We start from the raw sequence: 18930 nt of genomic DNA, 5'->3' as shown, positions 1-18930 counted from the left end.
ATCAGAGATCTGTGGTGTGCGGCTGTCTAGCACTTGTTAGGTCATTCAGTTGTCTATCTTAAGCCAGTAAACTAGGCCTCTGTTCTGCACAGTTCTATTCCAGTTCAGAAGACAGTTTTGTTGCCTTTATGCTCTGTAATGAAAGGATGACATGGTTAAACTTCTTGAACCATGGAACTGAAGATGGACATCCCCAAGTTCATAACTGACATTGTTGTCCTGGAGGTAGATAAGTTTCAGGTTTATAACACCGACATTCACAATACAGAAACACAGAATCGTCTAGGTTGGAAAAGACCTTGAAGATCATCCAGTCCAACCATTAACCTAACATTGACAATTCCCAACTACACCATATCCCTCAGCGCTATGTCAACCCAACTCTTAAACACCTCCAGGGATGGGGATTCCACCACCTCCCTGGGCAGCACATTCCAACACCCAACAACACGTTCTGTAAAGAAATGCTTCCTAATATCCAGCCGAAACCTTGCCTGGGCACAACTTGAGGACATTCCCTCTTGTCCTATCACTTATTACTTGGTTAAAGACACTCATCCCCAGCTCTCTGCAACCTCCTTTCAGGGAGCTGTAGAGGGCCATGAGGTCTCCCCTCAGCCTCCTCTTCTCCAGACTAAACAACCCCATTTCCCTCAGCCGCTCCTCCTACGACCTGTGCTCCAGACCCTGCACCAGCTTCGTTGCCCTTCTCTGGACACGCTCAAGTCATTCAATGTCCTTTTTGGAGTGAGGGGCCCAAAACTGAACACAGGAATCGAGGGGCGGCCTCAGCAGTGCCGAGTACAGGGGTAAGATCCCTTCCCTGTCCCTGCTGGCCACGCTATTGCTGACACAAGCCAGGATGCCATTGGCCTTCTTGGCCACCTGTGCACACTGCTGGCTCCTGTTCATTGGGCTGTCAATCGACACCCCCAGGTCCCTCTCTGACTGGCAGCTCTCCAGCCACTCCTCCCCAAGCCTGTAGCGCTGCTGGGGGTTGTTGTGGCCCAAGGGCAGCCCCCGGCATTTGGCCTTATGGAAACTCCTCCACTTGGCCTCAGCCCATGGCTCCAGCCTGTCCAGGTCTCTTTGCAGAGCCTCCCTGCCCTCGAGCAGATCAACACTCCCACCCAACTTGGTGTCATCTGCAAACTGACTGAGGGTGCACTCGATCCCCTCGTCTAGATCATCAATAAAGATGTTAAACAGGAGTGGCCCCAACACCAAGCCCTGAGGGACACCACTCGTGACCGGCCCCCAGCTGGATTTAACTGTTCACCACAACTCTCTGGGCCCGACCATCCAGACAGTTTTTTACCCAGCAAAGCGATGAGCAGCCAGTTTTGCCAAGAGAATGCTGCGGGAAATGGTGTCAAAGGCCTTACTAAAGTCAAGGTAAACAACGTCCACATCCTTTCCCTCATCCAATAAGCAGGTTGCCCTGTCGTAGAAGAAATTCAGGTTTGTCAAGCAGGACCTGCCTTTCATAAACCCATGCTGACTGGGCCTGAGCATCTGGTTGTCCCTCATGTGTTGTGTGATGGTACTCAGGATGAGCTGCTCCATCAGCTTCCCAGGCACCGAAGTCAACCCGACAGGCCTGTAATTTCCTAGATCATTCTTCCTACCCTTCTTATAGATGGGTGTCACATTGGCCAATTTCCAATCTGTTGGTACCTCCCCGGTCAGCCAGGACTGCTGGTGAATGATGGAAAGCAGCTTGGTGAGCACCCCAGCCAGCTCCTTCAGCACCCTCGGGTGTATCCCATCCGGTCCCATAGACTTGTGTGTGTCTGTGTGATGCAGCAGGTCACTGGCTGTCTCCTCCTGGATTGCGGGGGGAGTCGTTCTGCCAGTCTTTGTCTTCTGGCTGAGGAGGCTGGATTACCTCAGTACAACTAGTCTTGTTATTAAAGACTGAGGCAAAGAAGACATTAAGCACCTCAGCCTTTTCCTCATCACTTGTTACCATGTTTCCTCTTGTGTCTAGCAGGGGATAGAGGCTCTCTCTGGTCTTTCTTTTGCTGCTGATGTACTTACAGAAACATTTTTTGTTGTCCTTGATGCTGAAGCCAGATTAATTTCTAGCTGGGCTTTAGCCCTCCTGATTTCTGCCCTGCATAGCCTCACAGCCTCTTTGTAATCACTGTGAGTCGCTAACCCCTTCTTCCAAAGGCTGTAAACTCTCCTTTTCTCCCTGAGCTGCAGCCGAAGCTCCCTGTTCAGCCAGGGTGGTCATCTCTGATGCCGGCTTCTCTTACTGCACCTGGGGACCGCCTGCTCCTGTGCCATTAACACTTCCTTCTTGAAGAGTGTCCAGCCTTGCTTGCCTCCTATGCCCTTCAGGATCGTCTCCCAAGGGGATCCTGCCAAGCAGGTGCCTAAACAAGTCAAAGTCAGCCCTCTGGAAGTCCAGGATGTCAGTTCTGCTGCCCCCTCTCCTGGCCTCTCTAAGAATAGAGAACACTATTATTTTGTGATCACCGTGCCCTACTCAGCCGCCAACCGCCACATCATCCACCAGTCCTTCTCTGTTCACAAAGAGAAGGTCCATCAGGGCACCTTTTCTGGTCGGTTCACTCACCAGCTCTGTCAGGAAGTTCTTTCCCACACATTACAGGAATCTTCAGGCTTGGTCCCGCTCTGCTGTGTTGTATTTCCAGCAGACGCCTGGGAAGTTCAAGTCTCCCACAAGAACAAGGGCAAGCGATTGTGAGATTTCTCCTAAGTGCCTATAGAATATTTCATCCACCTCTGTGTCCTGGTTGGGTGGCCTATAGTAGACTCCCACTGTGACATCTGCGCTGTTGGCCTTCCCCTTGATTCTAACACAAAGACACTCCACCATGTCTTCACTACTCTTTTACTCAAAGCAATCATAACAGTCCCTAACATACAGTGCCACCCCACCACCTCTCCTTCCTTGTCTATCCCTCCTAAATAGCTTGTAGCCATCTCTTGGCACACTCCAGTCATGGGAGACATCCCACCATGTTTCTGTGATAGCCACTACATCATCATTTTCTGTTACATCATGTCTTCAAGCTCCTCCTGTTTGTTACCCATGCTATGTGCACTACAGATGAGCTGATGTTTTACCCCCTTCCCCCTTCAATCCAGTTTAAAGCTCTGTCGATGAGCCCAGCTAACTCCTGCCCCAAGATCCTTTTCCCCCTCTGGCACAGGTGCATCCCATCTGATGCCAAAAGGTCTGGTGTCCTGTATATTAACCCATGATTGAAAAATCCAAAGCCCTGACAGTAACACCAGTCTCGGAGCCACAAGTTCACCTGTTGAGTTCTCTGGTATTCTTCTTCATCCATCCCTGCAACTGACGGGATGAAGGAGAACACAGTTTGTGCCCCTGACCCCTTAATCAGTTTCCCCAAGGCCCTGAAATCTCTCTTCACTGCTTTAGGACTTCACCTGGTAATGTCGTCGCTACCTACCTGAAAAACCAAGAGAGGGTAGTAGTCATTGGGTCTCACTAGGATGGGTAGTTTAGCTTTGAGGTCCTTGACCTGGGCCCCAGGGAGGCAGCAGACTTCCCTACGAAGTGGGCCTGGTCTGCATCTTGGGTCTTCAACACCCCTCAGGATGGAGTCACCCACTACAATAACTCTCTGGGGTTCTTTTTAGAACTGGTTTTAATACCTGGTCCAGAACAACCAGGCCTTTGTGGACCTTGGTCTTCCTCCTTGTTTATCTCATTTTCTTCCTCCTTCTTTTATACAAGCTTCTCTGCACCATGTAACGCTTCCTGTACTCCGTATTTTCTTCCCTGTATCGATTTCCACTGTTTCAGTCTGGATCATGGTACTTGAAGTCGGCCATCCCTATTTCTCTAACCCAGACAGGTATACCAAAAAGGTCTTGATATATACATATACTGTGAACAATTGTAGAAATTCATACAGCAAAGGGGTAAGATAGTTATCAGCCAGATTCTAGTATAGACATTTTAAACGGAGAAGAGATGAGCAGAACTCATAGATTCAAAACTGTAGTCTGACACTGGAGGACTCTCCAAACAGAGCAAAGATAGGCATGCTTTTGGATGCCATCTCCATTCTAAATCATATTCTCCAATGTGTAGCAGGTGAATTGAAATACATGAAAGAGCTTAATCTATATATGGGAGAAAATTACATTAATTTCTGCTCATGAGATCATAGTAAAATCTTGCCGAGTAGTCATGCTCTAAGACTTCACTCCTGTGTAATCAGGTTGTCCTAAAGATATACTGTAGCTGTCTTGGCATAACATATGTAGCTGTCAGTAAATTACTAACTAGGTTTGGGCACCTTTGGGTTGATTGTTAGAAATGCTTGCTGTTCTTCCATGTATGATGTTGCATCTGGAATTACATATGATTGGCCATGGGAGCACATAGTATAGTGTTCATTCATTTGTAAATCAACATGTGGTCTACTCTTAGCATTTGAAATTTTAGAAGACTTGATTATATGCTTTTCCATTTCAAAAATCTGTGTTTCATTATACCTATCATTCAAAGTGCAATATAATAATTTCATTAATTTAGAATGATTTGTTTATTCAAACTAAAGCTATTTCTGTCTCGTGTGAAATATAGTTGGTTATTTCTGTCTTTTCTGTCTCATGTTTTTTAAGGATCTTTGGAGAAAGCTCAGTATCAGCTGTGTGTATTGCTTATTCTATTAGAGTGTTGTTATCTGTGACACTTTTTTTTTCTGAGACAATTTATAGTTTTGTCATGGCTAACAAGAGGAATTAGACTGTCTTTACTGAGATACAATCAATCTGCATTCTTTGTAGAGTATTAGAGAATAATAGAAGCAAAGTAAAAAATGTATGCAATCATTGATGATATTAATAAATCCGTCAAAAATATATTAAACTCAAAATATATTTAAGTATAAAACTTCTATCAGAAAAATCCTGTATCTTAACTAGAACTTAAAGGATTTTCCACTTGTCACTGTCTTAGTCTCAGGAAATGTATTTCAATGTAGTAACATACTTGTCCAAACAGTCCTTTAGTTGTAAACATGGAGTACTGTGCAGAGAACAGACTAGATTTGTGAGACCAGGCAATCTGAGCATGGCTGAAATATAGGCAATTAGGTAACAGAAAAAAATAGGCTCAAGTCACATTTTCATCATAGAACCATTATAGGTGACAGACATTGCTAGCTGTCCTTGGACTGTACACACACCCAGGAGTCAGACAGATAGAACCAACCCTTCATTTTCCTTTGCTCATTTCCTTTGTTGGTCGCTGAAGGGTTGTAGCTGAGGAGCAAGTGCTGTGCTGTTCTAAGATGGGAAGGTGTGCTAAATGCATCATACTAGCTAGTACTGATATGGATGAAGAAAGTGAAGTAGTTAGAGCCTCCTTAACCTGTCCTATGAATCCAGTGATTATTAAAAGTATTCCTCCAAAAAGGGCTACTCGTCAACTAGCCAGATGGTCCTTCTACCCCAATGGTATATAGTAGCTTTAAACCATATGGGAAATGTGACATCATTCTGCCTTCCTCAATCCTTCCTTTTTCCCTTTTCCCTTTTCCCTTTTCCCTTTTCCCTTTTCCCTTTTCCCTTTTCCCTTTTCCCTTTTCCATTTTCCTTTTCCCCTTTTCCTTTTCTATCACTTGTTGAAAGGTGAAAAAGACATAAAGAGGGTCTGAAGGAGAGTCATAGGAATCCTGACAACAGCATAAGCTTTATGTTAAGAGCTAATGAGAAAAGTTTCAGAGCTAGAATGAGTGCCCACAAATGAAATTAAATTCTCACTCTAATTAGTTTGTACTAATGGCATATGTCTACTCAGATCCACACTTGCATCCATGATCAGTCAATTCCCCCAAACTGAGACTCAAAAGAAAGCACATTGTTACATATTTGCTACCCTTGAATTAAATCAACCACCTTTTCAGGGCATTGATTGGCCTACAAATTTCACTCAGCAATTTGTGTGCTTATCTTTATTTTACTTGTCATAAGAATAGTGAGCATACAAACTGCAACTGAAGTACCATTAAACATGGCTAAAACTTTCAGAAATAAAGTATAATGATTTTGGGTGAGGGTTCAGTTGTATGGAAACATGCAAGCTTTGTTTGCTTTTTTTGTTTCTTAATCTTGAATGCAAGCCAAAGGTGTTCCTTTTTGAATGTGTGCTAACTCTATATAAAAGCAATATTCACAGCAGATTTTGATGCATTTTAAGGAATGAAATCTAAAAGACATCAGGAGAAATTATTTCTTAGAAACAGCAATATTTTATGACTCTCAGAAGCAACCAACCAAGGAAAAATGCTGTCTTGAAGGCCTAGATTGCCTTCTTGTATGGAACTTTTAGAATTTAGTAGAATTTTTATATTCCATTTGTAACACCAAAAAGTATGTTTCTCCTACTAATTTTTAATTTGTTTTCTTTTCAGCTCCTTGTGGCTATAATGTAACTGCGCAGAATGGTACAGTTTATTCCCCGGGATTTCCAGATGAATACCCAAATTCCAAGGACTGTACTTGGTTAATTATTGTACCTCCAGGCCATGGGATTTATATCAACTTTACCTTACTCCAAACTGAACCTGTGAATGACTACATTGCAGTTTGGTATGCAATTTTTCAGAACGAAAGTGATTTTTTTCTGATTTATCAGATCTCACTCCCCCAAGCTACATCTTTTGCTTAGTATTGCTGTTTAGGTTGTCATATGTGCTGAAGAACAGCATAAAACAAATTCTATGATTATATTAAAAAAATAATAGTATATATCACTGAGTTCTTTAAGAATAGTGTTTCAAAAGTACTTTGAAACTCAAATTCAGTTATCAATCAGATCTTCTTTGAGCTCTGTTTTCTAAGTGAGACCATATGAGGTCAAAGTGATGTAACAATCTGCATTATCTTGAATTACGTGTTCCATGAACATATAAGACAATATACGTTAGTTGTAGCAAATCCTTTTTGACATCTTTAGGCATTAACTAATTTAGGCCTTAATTAAGATTTTCTTAGTATCTTAGTATGGCTGGTAAACATAGTCTATATTTCTTAAGCCAGGATTTCAGCCCTTGGACCTCTGTGTCTTTAAGCTTCATATTGTACGTTCCACTTCTCTGAACTTGTATTTATTACCCTGCAACCCATCTCAAATTTGTGTCCTCAGCTGGATGAAGAGGTCTCAGAGCTATCTAAATTCTTGCATAAGAATTTACTGCACTGAAGAGCAGGCATAGATGATAGTGAAGTTGTTACATACTTTCTCATATATAGCTAAGCCTGCCCCTTAACCACATTATGTGCAAAGCGACTTACCTCCGCTATAAGCTACAGATAGTTTGACAAAATGATACTTTGTACAGAATATAGGCCTTAACTTACTCCTGTGTGAGTCAGCTACTCCCATCTCACACCTAGTCCACTATTCCTGTACCTATTGCTGTCTGGGGTGAGTTTTTTCCAGACAGCAATACTAAAGTCCATATAATACAGAGAAAATCCAGCTGGTTTATAGAGATGCGTAACTGTTTATGAACTGCCATTTGGCTACATCTGGTTTTTTGCATTACTTATAAATCCAAATCTAAAATGCATTATACGTTGTCCCCTTTGGCATGTTAAATAAAAGAAAAAAAAGCCTTCAGTGCTAACAATATAAGTGTATCAGTGACTTCTCTTTTTCCCTAAGCAATTAAGTCCTAAAATTGTCAGCTCTTTGAACTTGTTTGGCTGAAGTATGTGCTGGATTTCCAAATTGTTATATGATTTCATTAAAGATTTTGAAACAACTGTTTTACAGACTATTTCTCTCAGTTCCCAATTGCCTGTGCGTTACAAGCATGGCTTCTTCAGAGGTATTTTGTGAAGTATTAGCAATGGATAGGTCCTGAATTTGATGGGAGGAGAGTGTTTACTATAATTGTAAGTCATTCATGTATATGCCATTCACTTCTGTACAAAAAATCAAATATTAATATCAAAGCATTTTTTTTTTCTCCCCCCCCCCCCCGCCCCCGTCAGATTTTTAAAATGAAAAACCTAAGAAAATCATCTAGTTCCTATTCAATATTCATTACTTTGGCACTTGTTTTCAATGCAGCAGGAAGAAAAAATATTTTTATGCAAGTTACCTTTAGTTTATTTTTTCTTGTTGTCACTAACACCAGGGTAGAAATTGGAAGCCTGAATAATTCTGAAAAACTGTACAAGAGAAAAATAATTATTTTAATTTACATTTTTAAAACTTCAAGTTGTATAAACAATTTATATACATGACATGTTCTTTTAAAACTTGAACCAGAGTTTGTCCATATGGTGCATTTTTCTTTTTATGAACATATTATCTCGATAGATTTGAGAGAGATAGACAAAAATTAGTTAATACTTGTCTTTTTAAAAGTTCAGCTAAGGTGAACAAATATCCCTCTGGTTCAAAGACAGTGAAAAGTCAAAACTTTCAGAGAGCTTCTAGATAATCTCCAGCCTTCTAAAACACATTATCACAAAAGCTTTTTTATTCAGTTTGGTTTAATTACATGTAATATACAAAACCACCAGAAATAAGTGTTACAGAGCTCCAAAAATTCTTCAGTGATAAAAGCAGGGGGGTTTGTTTATTTGTTTATTCTGCCTGTTCAGACCTGAATATTCTGCATGATGATACTGAAAGGGAATGCAGCCTGATGTTCCTGGAACGTATTTCTCTTTGGGTGTCTATCCTACTGTTCAGAAACACAAAGCATTTTTGTTCCTATCTTTTTTTTTTTTAATTTTTTTCCTTTTTTCCATAATAGATACCTTTGAGTCTTTGGGATTAATTTAAATGGAAAGAGTAACTTCCACACCTCTGTATGTGTTACTCATGAGTAAGGACTTGTAGAATCTGGTCAAAAATTTTAGAAATATGATAGGATTAGAAGAGTTTTCTAGCTTATTTTGGGGTTGGGTTTTTTTGTGTTTTTTTTTTTGGGGGGGGGCGGGGGGAGGTTCAGCTGGTGTGTACATAAGAATTTTTGGAAGGAACAGAGAAAGTTTGAGTCAGCCTATAGATTTCTTGCTGATGGAAATATAAAAGCTATTGTGAAGTACTCCTGGTCGCTCAAAAAATAATAGGCTTTGAAGTTAGAAAGTGTATTCTGTGCTGCTAGAAATAACAAGAAAACAAACTCATTTTGAATCATTAAGAAAACCAGTTTTTTACAAAAGTTTAACCTGCTCTCTAGAGAAAAGAGATTGTTAATTTAAATGTTAATTACAGTATTTCTTCAGCTATTTTTTTTTTATGTTTCACTTTCTAGGGATGGTCCTGACCATAATTCACCTCAGTTGGGAGTTTTCAGTGGGAATACAGCTCTGGAAACAGCTTACAGTTCCACTAATCAAGTCCTCCTTAAATTTCACAGTGATTTTTCAACGGGAGGATTCTTTGTCCTCAATTTTCATGGTCAGTTTGCTTTATATCATTAACATCTATAATAACTACCACAATCAATTAATGAATTTTAAAAATATTTCTTGACTCTGTGATGTACAGAATGATCTTAAATAAATTTACCATAATTCATGGATTTGCTACCTTCTTTTAGATAACAATACAAATTAATAACATTAATTTATGTCTGAATAAACTACATTCTATCTTTAATATTAATCATCATCATCTAGTATTAAGCTTTTACTTTTTGAATTCTTTTGGTCCATTTGGTAAAATTTAGTAAACTCAGAAGTGAAATGCTGAATTCTACCTCTGGTTCTAATTCTGACTAATTCACTCAAATTATGTACATAAAATGGAAGATTGTTAGCCTTATGGACTGCAATTCAAAAAGATAGGGTGAATTAATTCACAACGGGAGGAAATGCCATAGAAAAAGAGTACCTGAAGGTATATAACTGCAAGGGGACATTTTACAAAACTATTATTCAGAGTCTGAAATGTTTTTTTCTTGTCTGTGTTTTTTTCCTAAAAGAAGGATGTGATGCATGATAACCTAAAAATGTATCTGAGAAGTGAAAACTAAAATACCTGGCTTTACTTATCATGCAGGGAACATATAGCTCCCACATAACAAGATAGTGACTGAGAGCAGACTACAGGGAATGGTCAGTGACAGTGTTTTCCAGCCTTAAATTGAAGGTACATAAGCATGTAGTCAGTACTTAGGATTGATGACTTCAGATGATAAAAAGGCAAGATACATACTCTTATCACAGCATGCAGTGCATTAGTCTAACATGGGAAAAAAAGAATGAATCTGCTTCTTCTCTGCACTCTTTATTGTGCATAATAATATTTTGCATAATGTCCCATGGGTGGGAATCATATGCAATGTGAACAGTGTCCATGCTTTTAATTGAATTCAGTGGTGACATAGGCCACTGCTGAGAAAACCCTGCAAACTGGGCTTCTTCGAGACAAAATCGAAGGAACTCCCATTTTTTGAGCCCACATAAGTGGGAGATAAGTATCTTAGTTCAGTGAACTCAGGGCCTCACTGAACATGCGTGTAAGCACAATTTTAAGTTCTTGGAAAATGTTATTGCTGGAAACCTGCTTAGCGTCTATTTCTTAGATACTCGCTGTTACAAGTGTCTAAGCAGGTTGCAAAGCTTTTTTTCTCAGGTGTTCTTCAGAAAAACTGGTGCTATTAGGTGTATATAATAATAATTACATGCATGTGTTTGTATATATGTATAGCAGGAACACCATGCAAATATATAAGCACAGAGGAAAATACGCATGCTTTCTCCTCCCTGTCCCTCTCTATGGGTGAAAAAAAATGAAACTCTCCATGAAAGAAAAACTTTTTTTTTCTTTTTTTTTTTTTTTTTTTTCTTCTCCTTGTACAACTGCTGTACAGTGATGGGCTATAGAAGCTTATGTGAAAGATGAAGGCTGATTCCCATTATTCTGTGTTTCTTTAACTTCTCAAAACCAACAAGTGGATAGGACTATCAAGTTCCCAGGAGAATTTTTATTCTTGACTGTGATTTAGTTCCATGAAGAGGAGAGTTTTTCTATAGTATGTGCATTCTGATCACAATCTTAAACCTCTAGTTTGGATTTTTTATCCAGTAATGGCTTCTTCAGCTGTTGTAGGCATTGTACTCCATTTCAGAAACATGTCAGCCATTGTACTGGTCACCTTCTTTATGAGATTGCTCACAATTTATTGAAACAGATTTGGACAGTAGAGAAGAGACACTTGTTTTGGGTTTTTTTTGTATAACAATAATAATGATAATAGTAATAACAACAATAATAATGCTATCTCAGTAACATTATTATTATTATTACTACTGCTGTTTCTTCTTCAAGTAAATGTTAATACATGTATCCTGAGAAAGATTAACTCACAGTATGCTTAAGTTAAGAATTAATATGACGGGAAATCTAAGTAATATGTGATTGATAACCACTAGACTTATCACATGATGCAAAGGCAGGCACATGAAACAGCAGCCTTGTAACTGAAAAACTCTCCTCATAAACATCACAACTTCATCCAGTCCTACAATGAATCTATAACTATCTGGGCAGTATAATATACTGTCTATACTGATAAAAAAAAATATTTTTTTTTTAGATTATATGTAATGTCATGACATTTAACTTGGAAAATGTCACTGAGAGACCATGGGGTTCAGTGCAGTTTTGGTGATTTGGGAAGTGTGAATAGAAAATTAAACTTCTGTAAAATAATTCTCAACACACCAGTATTTACTTTTTTTTTTTTTTTAATTTAAATTTGCAGCCTATCAGCTGAAGAAGTGCCAGCCTCCACCCACAGTTCCACATGCTGATTTGTTTACAGAAGATGATGACTTTGAAATAGGTGAAAAAATAGTATCTCCTTTTCTTTCTTATGTTTTCACTTGAATTATAATTAAACTAAATTACTGATATATTTAATCTGCCACCTGAGATTTTGGGATACTCTGTTAGAAGCTTTTTTTCTGTTTAACTTCTATAACGTTTTCAGGAGATTTTGCAAAGTACAAGTGCCATCCTGGTTTCACCCTTGTTGGACAAGATATACTAACCTGCAAACTGAATGCACAGTTGCAGTTTGAAGGATCCTCTCCATTTTGTGAAGGTAAATATATGCTTGCATGGTCTGCATATAATTAGTATTATTATATTAAGCATCAAATTTTGGGGCACTGTATTTTCATTAATATTTAAAATAAAATTTTCCATTTATCTTTTCAATATGTAAGAAATGCACACATTTTCAAATTGGTCCCTAAAAGTTTGCATTTGTCTAGAATCAGAAGTGGCTTTAATTACTGAACTACACTATTAATGAAACACTAATTTCTAAAATTCATTTAAATTATTTAACCTTTTTTCATATCAAACCAAATATTTCTTTTCACCCCTGAAGAGTTTTAAAAATATATATTTAATTTAAGCTTTCAAAATAAATTAAGAAATGTTCCACTTTCACAAATATGGTGACATTGTCATATGAAAAATGTGTTCTAAAATAAAATATGGCAAATTTAAATTCATGGAAGCACTAAAAATCTTTCAAATATTCATACTATGTTTATAGTTACAGTATTTCAAACAGATAATTAAAAAATTAAATATGAATAATGTTTAAGGTGTTCATTCATACACAATTTTCTCACCTTCATGGAAAACAAGTATATCATGGAGATTTGTACTCAGTCCCCAAAATTATGATTTTCAACAGATGCTGTTGGTTATTTCTGTTTAGTTTGGTTTAGTTTGTTAAATAGTGGATGGCAAAAAGATTTTGAAATGTTGAAAAGGTGGCTGAGAAAGCATCTGTAGAATTTTGCCCTGAAGTACCTCAAATGGTTTTTTTGGGGAAAAAAAAAAAAAAAAGAAAAAAAAAAAAGAGATGCCATCATTGAAATTTTAAGGAAGTCAAAAAGCGATCAGAAGTTCTCATATTCATAACATTTACCGGGATTAGCTTTAATCTATAATATGTAATTATGGATGGAACATCTTCCATATCATCCATCTGCACAACAGGTAACACTGGAAGCACAAACATTCTAGTGGTACTTTATTAAAAGCTCTAAGTGTACCTTCCTTCTTGTTATCCTGGATCTCTATTTCCATGATTTAAAAATTAATAAAGGATTACAAGCTGCATTAGTTTCTTGATGTCATAGTATATTTGATGCATCTGTAAGTAATTGTCCATATGACCACCCATACCCAAGTAAAGTTTTTACTCATACCCTTTCTTAACTTGTGCAAACATGGGACCTGTTTGAGAGAGAGGTTGGAAAAAAATTCAGCATTCATTTCAGGACTCTCACCATAAAACATGCAAAAGTAGTGAGAAAAACTGTTTATTTCTGTATATTTCTTGATCAGGTTACACAATACTTATTGATGTTTGATTTTTTGTTCCAATCAGTGTGTTTCTCTGTTCCCATTGTGAAATCTTGGTAAAATGATTGTACTGCAAATGCAGCTTTCAGTTTGAAATTAACAGCAACAGCAGTAACTTAACTCTTGACTGTGTCAAATAGAGTGTAAATATAAAATGAAAGCCTAAAGTAGAATGAACAATTATTATAAAAACTGCAGATGATTAGCCATCTGTTAAGCACAGGGGAGCGGTTTATTTCCAACAACTCTTGCTGTGGAAACTAGTGGCTTTCTCTGATGGTAGCCATACTTTTTTCTTTGCAGTCTTTTAAGACATTGTAGATTGTGATGGGCTGACCCTGGCTGGATCCCCACCAAAGCTGCTTTATCACTCTCCTCCTCAGCTGAACAGGGGAGAAAAAATATAACGAAAAGCTTGTGGGTCGAGATAAGGAGAGGGAGAGATCACTCAATTACCATCACAGGGAAAACAGACTTGACTTGGGGAAAATTAATCTAATTTATTACCAATCATATCAGCATAGGGTAATAAGAAAATACAAGCAAATCTTAAAACACCTTCCCCCATCCCTCCCTTCTTCTCCAGGCTCAATTTCTTTACCTCCTCCTCAACAGGCATGTAGGGGAATGGGTGTTATGGCCAGTTCATCACACTGTTTCTGCTGCTTCTTCCTCCTCAGGGGAAGGGTTTGTCACATTCTTCCCCTGCTCCGGCGTGGTGTCCCTCCCATGGGTCACAGTCCTCCATGAACCCCTCCAGCGTGGGTCCCTCCCACGGGGTGCAGTCCTTCAGGATCAGACTGCTCCAGTGTGGGTCCCCCACAGGGTCCCAAGTCCTGCCAGAAAACCTGCTCCAGCGTGGGCTCCTCTCTCGGTGGGGCCACAGGTCCTGCCAGGACCCTGCTCCAGCGTGGGCTTCCCACGGGGTCACAGCCTCCTTTGGGCATCCCCCTGCTCCAGCGTGGGGTCCTCCCCGGGCTGCAGGTGGGTCTCTGCCCCCCCATTGCCCCCCACGGGCGCAGGGCACAGCTGCCTCACCATGGGCTGCACCACGGCCTGCAGGGGAATCTCTGCCCCGGTGCCTGCAGCACCTCCTGCCCCTCCTCCTTCACTCACCTTGGGGGCTGCGGAGTTGTGGCTCTCACATATACTCACTCCTCTCTCCAGCTGCTGTTTTCCTTGCAGTTTCCCACCCCCACCCCTTCTTAAATACGTTATCCCAGAGGCACTACCACCATCGCTGATGGGCTTGGTGAGTCCATCTTGGAGCCGGCTGGCACTGTCTCTGTCAGACATGGGGGAAGGTTCTAGCACCTTCTCACAGAAGCCACCCCTGAAGCCCCTCTGCTCGCCAAATCTTCCTATGCAAACCCAATACATAGACAAATGCTAGCAACTCTGTACTTCCCTCCCAGACTTCATAGATTTTGTGATTTTCTTCCCTTTCTTGTATTTGTTATTTACTTTTTTTTTTTTTCAAAAATACCCTATATATTAAAGTTAATAAAATTTTACTATTTTAAAAAATGATCCTAGTTGATTATTAGGAACATCTTTATTACATATTTAATTAAATAACACAGTTCCTATTGAGGAGTAGATTACCACTTGTTAATATTTTCAGTCTTTTATTCTTTTAATATGAATACAGCAGAACTTTGTTATAGGGAGTACAATAGGAGAAATAATCTCAGTATAAAAAAAAAAAAGGCATTGGAGGGATTCAGAGACAGAAGACAATGGAGCTGGAGACATTAAAGATTCTGGCACAATTTTGGACGGACATAAGAGAGGAGTGTCTTTAGACAACTTGGAATGCAACTGGTTTCTTTTCTTCAGACAAGTTGTATCTCTAAATAAACTTAATTTTCCTTTCTGGAAAAAAGAATTGCTTGGTTTTATTCTTATCCCAGCCTCTCCAATACCTCTGTTTGTCTACATGAATTATTAGTATGGAGAAAAATGTTCAATTGAATTCCTATTTTCTGATAAAACTTTAGCTTATATTTATGAAAGTTTCTTCTAGATCATATGAAATATTGGTAGATAATTTAGAAGCTGTGATTTTAATTACCATCTGTATGCTTACTCTTGGATAAATATATGAAACTACTCTTGATGAACTCTGAATATCTAAGTGTCTGAATGGGAGAAATACATATTTCTGAAACAAACCAGAAATCCTGTATACCAGACCATATACCCAGCGTTCCATCTCTGGCACTCACCAGTAATGATTTTCTAGTGAAGGACGTAAGATCACTGCAAGTATGTAGTTAATTAAGGCCTCCACCCAACTGTAGCTAAGCCACGTTTAAGCTAGCAATGTTCTTTGTATTTTGAATCCTGTAGGGCTATCTCTTAAATGGATTTATACAGTCCAATTACGAACCCACATAAATGCTTTAAATTCACAAAGTTTTGTGTAAGAAGCTGCACAATTTATTTATGTAATATGTGAAGATGTTTCTGTATTTGCTTTGAACTCGGCACCTGCCATTTTCCTGTCATTTCCTCTACTTCTTATGGGGAAAGAAACAGCAATGGGTTGTTCTCTATTCACCATATTTATGGCATAATTCTACAGACCAGAAGATATTTCATATCTATAATCATTCTTGTCACCCTTCTCAATACCTTTTCCAGTTCTACTCTTTCTTTTGAGATGATGCAGTATAAAACTACATTTATAGAATACTATCTGATCCTGATACACTTAATAATTGCTAGTTGCTGTTATTTGCATATTGTTTTTCAAACTAATGGACTGCCTTCTTATATTTCTTCATTCTACCTGTAGTTTAGAATTGTTTAAATTTTCCTTATTTGGATCAGCTTCACATTTTTTAAAGATGACAGAAAATTTTTCATTCTCCTAAGCTGTGCCACTAAGGCAAGAAATATATGACAGAAGGCCAGGTTCTAGGATACTATATACAAGTCTGATGAGATATCTAATGGGCAAGAAAAATCAGCCTCAGTGACAACTTCTATATCATTCTGAATGAACAAACTCCACAGCAGCAGTAATAGCACCACAACATACTTTTCTTACAGCTCACTTTCCCTTCCTGTCTGGACTGTCTGAGGACAGAATTTCTCATAATGCTTGGTACCATGATAACTTGCCAGGTATTGTCTAATGTATAGAGCCCTAGGCACCCTACAGAACATGCTCTCATTGTGCATGAATTGATGTTTGACAGTAGCTGACCATTTGTGATTTGTCTTTATACACTTGGAGTCTCTGCTGTCATCCTATCCTTACGTCTTCTTGCTCTAAATTTCTTTCCTTTTTTACTTGCTGTTAGGGAAATATAGAGATGTAAATTAAAGCATGATGAGCATTGCAACAGCAAGAAATACTTCTGTATTGGTAACAAAAATTGACATACTAGTAAAACAACTAATTGTCATTCAGTGTAAGGTAGAGATCTCTAATCCAGCTGCTCAAAACACTTACATTAGAGAGATGGTGTGTTAAGATTGTCCTAGTGTGATGATGATATTTATGAATAAAAAATTAAATCAAAGATGGAGACATCAGAAGTAGTATTAAAGTCAAGAAGCTTAGTCAGTTCTTCCCCAAAACAACCAAATCAATTTGTCCAAAAAACAGGTTTCTTGAAACTAGGATATGATGTGTGTGTTATGCTGTCCTGCAGAATTACTCTTCTCATGACACTGCTCCACCCCACTCAATTATGTGTCTCTGTGTAACATAAAGATCTTTTTCATTTCCTGTGTTTTTTCTGTAAGCATTGCCTGTATGTATGAATTTATGCAAACAAACAAATAACACTACTCGGAATTTACATGTGCAACAATATGATTAAAGATGAATGTAAAATAGATTGCTTATGTCCTCCAATATGCCTAAACCATGTTTTTGTAATATTTATTCCTGTTACAATTCCAAACCATTTTACAATAGCTACTTTTAAAATTCATGGGATATACTTATAAATAAATTATAATTAATATTTAGGGGGGCTCGAGTGTCTAATTCTGTGTTTTGCAGCTCAGATTTTCTTGTTTGTTAAACTCCCAAACTTCTAAATATGTAGGGAGTTGAATCACCCTGTAACTTAGATGACAGAAGAGAGTCCAGAAGGTATAAAATATAAACTGAAAAATATAATGTTAATGTATTAATTGATTGACAAATAAAAGAAACAGTATTAACAGTGGAATATGTATGCCTCAACCAAAGCAATTTGTATGACATTGTATTTAGGAATATTCTGTTTTGAAATACCATGCTAAAGGTAAGATCTAATATTATACAACAGAAGAGTCCAAATTGCAGATTTTTGTTTTCACCTCTTTTGTGTATGATACCAAGAAAATAGCACTGTGGAATTTATTTTTATTCAAATGCTAAATACTAGTTATTAGTTGTATTAGAAAATGGATGTGCCTTTTATTTTATAGAAGAAGGTGAAGCAGTCTCCCTTTCTCAGTATCTTAATTTTATGTCTTTAACCATATGAATCTTGTAAAATGTTGAAGTCTAGCTTCCACCCTAGAGATTAAGTCAAGTAATCAGCAGCTAAACTATATAAGGGAGAAGTTGGTTAGTAATTCGTTATGGTGGAGAGAGTGAGCCAGCAAAGGCTGCCAAGATGAATGTCCCTGAACTACTCCAGAACAGTTTCTATCATAAATTTCTGTGGTATGTCTCCTGTGAATGGTTGACATTGGAAGGGACCTCTTGTCCAATGACTGTTAGCCATAGGAAGAGAATCTTGGCTATAGGAAGAGTTAGAGCTATAGCTTGCTGTGTATGATTTGGCCACTTCTGCTCTAACACAGGAGAGCTACTGAGCTATTTACATCTTAGAAAGACACAGAGTTTCACTTTTATTTGAATCTTCTGCCCTAAGAATATGCTGAGGGAGGCCTCACAAGACACTATTTTTGTCTCAATACCATAGAAGAATATTCTGTATCCTCTTTCACCATTTGCATTACTATTTGCACATTACTATTAGAGAGGTGCGGGTTTTTTTGTTGTTGGTTTATTTGGTTTTTTTTTCAAAAAACAAGTACTTCTTCCCTTTGGAAATCATTCCAGTAGCAAGGTTTTGAAGTCCACTAAGAGAATAAAATAGAATATTGGGAGGAAATAATTCCTACAGCAATCTGCATTGATCTGTTTCTTATGTTGCATACATGTAATGATTTGTTCAATGTAATTCTCCAACCTTTAAGTTGTTAATTTTTAAAATTCACCCACCAAACAAATGTTCTTAATTACAAGGCAACATCATACTTTTCCTCAATTACAAGAGAAGGGCATGAGGAAACATCTGCAAAAGGCTTATTTTCCCCTGTGGTAAATAAATTTGTTTCAGGTCCCTTCTTAAGAATTAGCTGTGAGGAATAAGAAAGCTAAGCAGCAGTATTTCTGTCTTATTGATAACTTTTACCTGCTTATGAAAAAACATTTTTCTTGTTGTTACTTTTTCAAAGCTAGCAAGCAAGCTATTTTTTTTTGCGATTTTCTTCTGCTTCTCTTTTTGTCTCTGATGTCCTTTACAAGAAAAAAAAGATGA

At 38.3% G+C, this 18930-nt stretch overlaps 1 protein-coding gene across 1 annotated transcript in view; it reads left to right on the top strand.

Moving 5' to 3' along the window:
* The window catches only part of CSMD1 (CUB and Sushi multiple domains 1), a 1262314-nt gene that overhangs the window by 1126790 nt on the left and 116594 nt on the right, over positions 1-18930 (top strand). Inside the window, exons 43-46 of the mRNA XM_074922368.1 lie at positions 6426-6603; positions 9291-9436; positions 11748-11828; positions 11976-12089. Of these exons, the coding sequence (XP_074778469.1) occupies positions 6426-6603; positions 9291-9436; positions 11748-11828; positions 11976-12089 (519 nt within the window). The remainder of the gene's footprint in view (positions 1-6425; positions 6604-9290; positions 9437-11747; positions 11829-11975; positions 12090-18930) is intronic.

This window comes from Athene noctua, chromosome 1 (genome assembly GCF_965140245.1).
Source record: "Athene noctua chromosome 1, bAthNoc1.hap1.1, whole genome shotgun sequence".
Classification (NCBI taxonomy): domain Eukaryota; kingdom Metazoa; phylum Chordata; class Aves; order Strigiformes; family Strigidae; genus Athene; species Athene noctua.
This window is presented reverse-complemented; position numbering and strand designations above follow the sequence as displayed.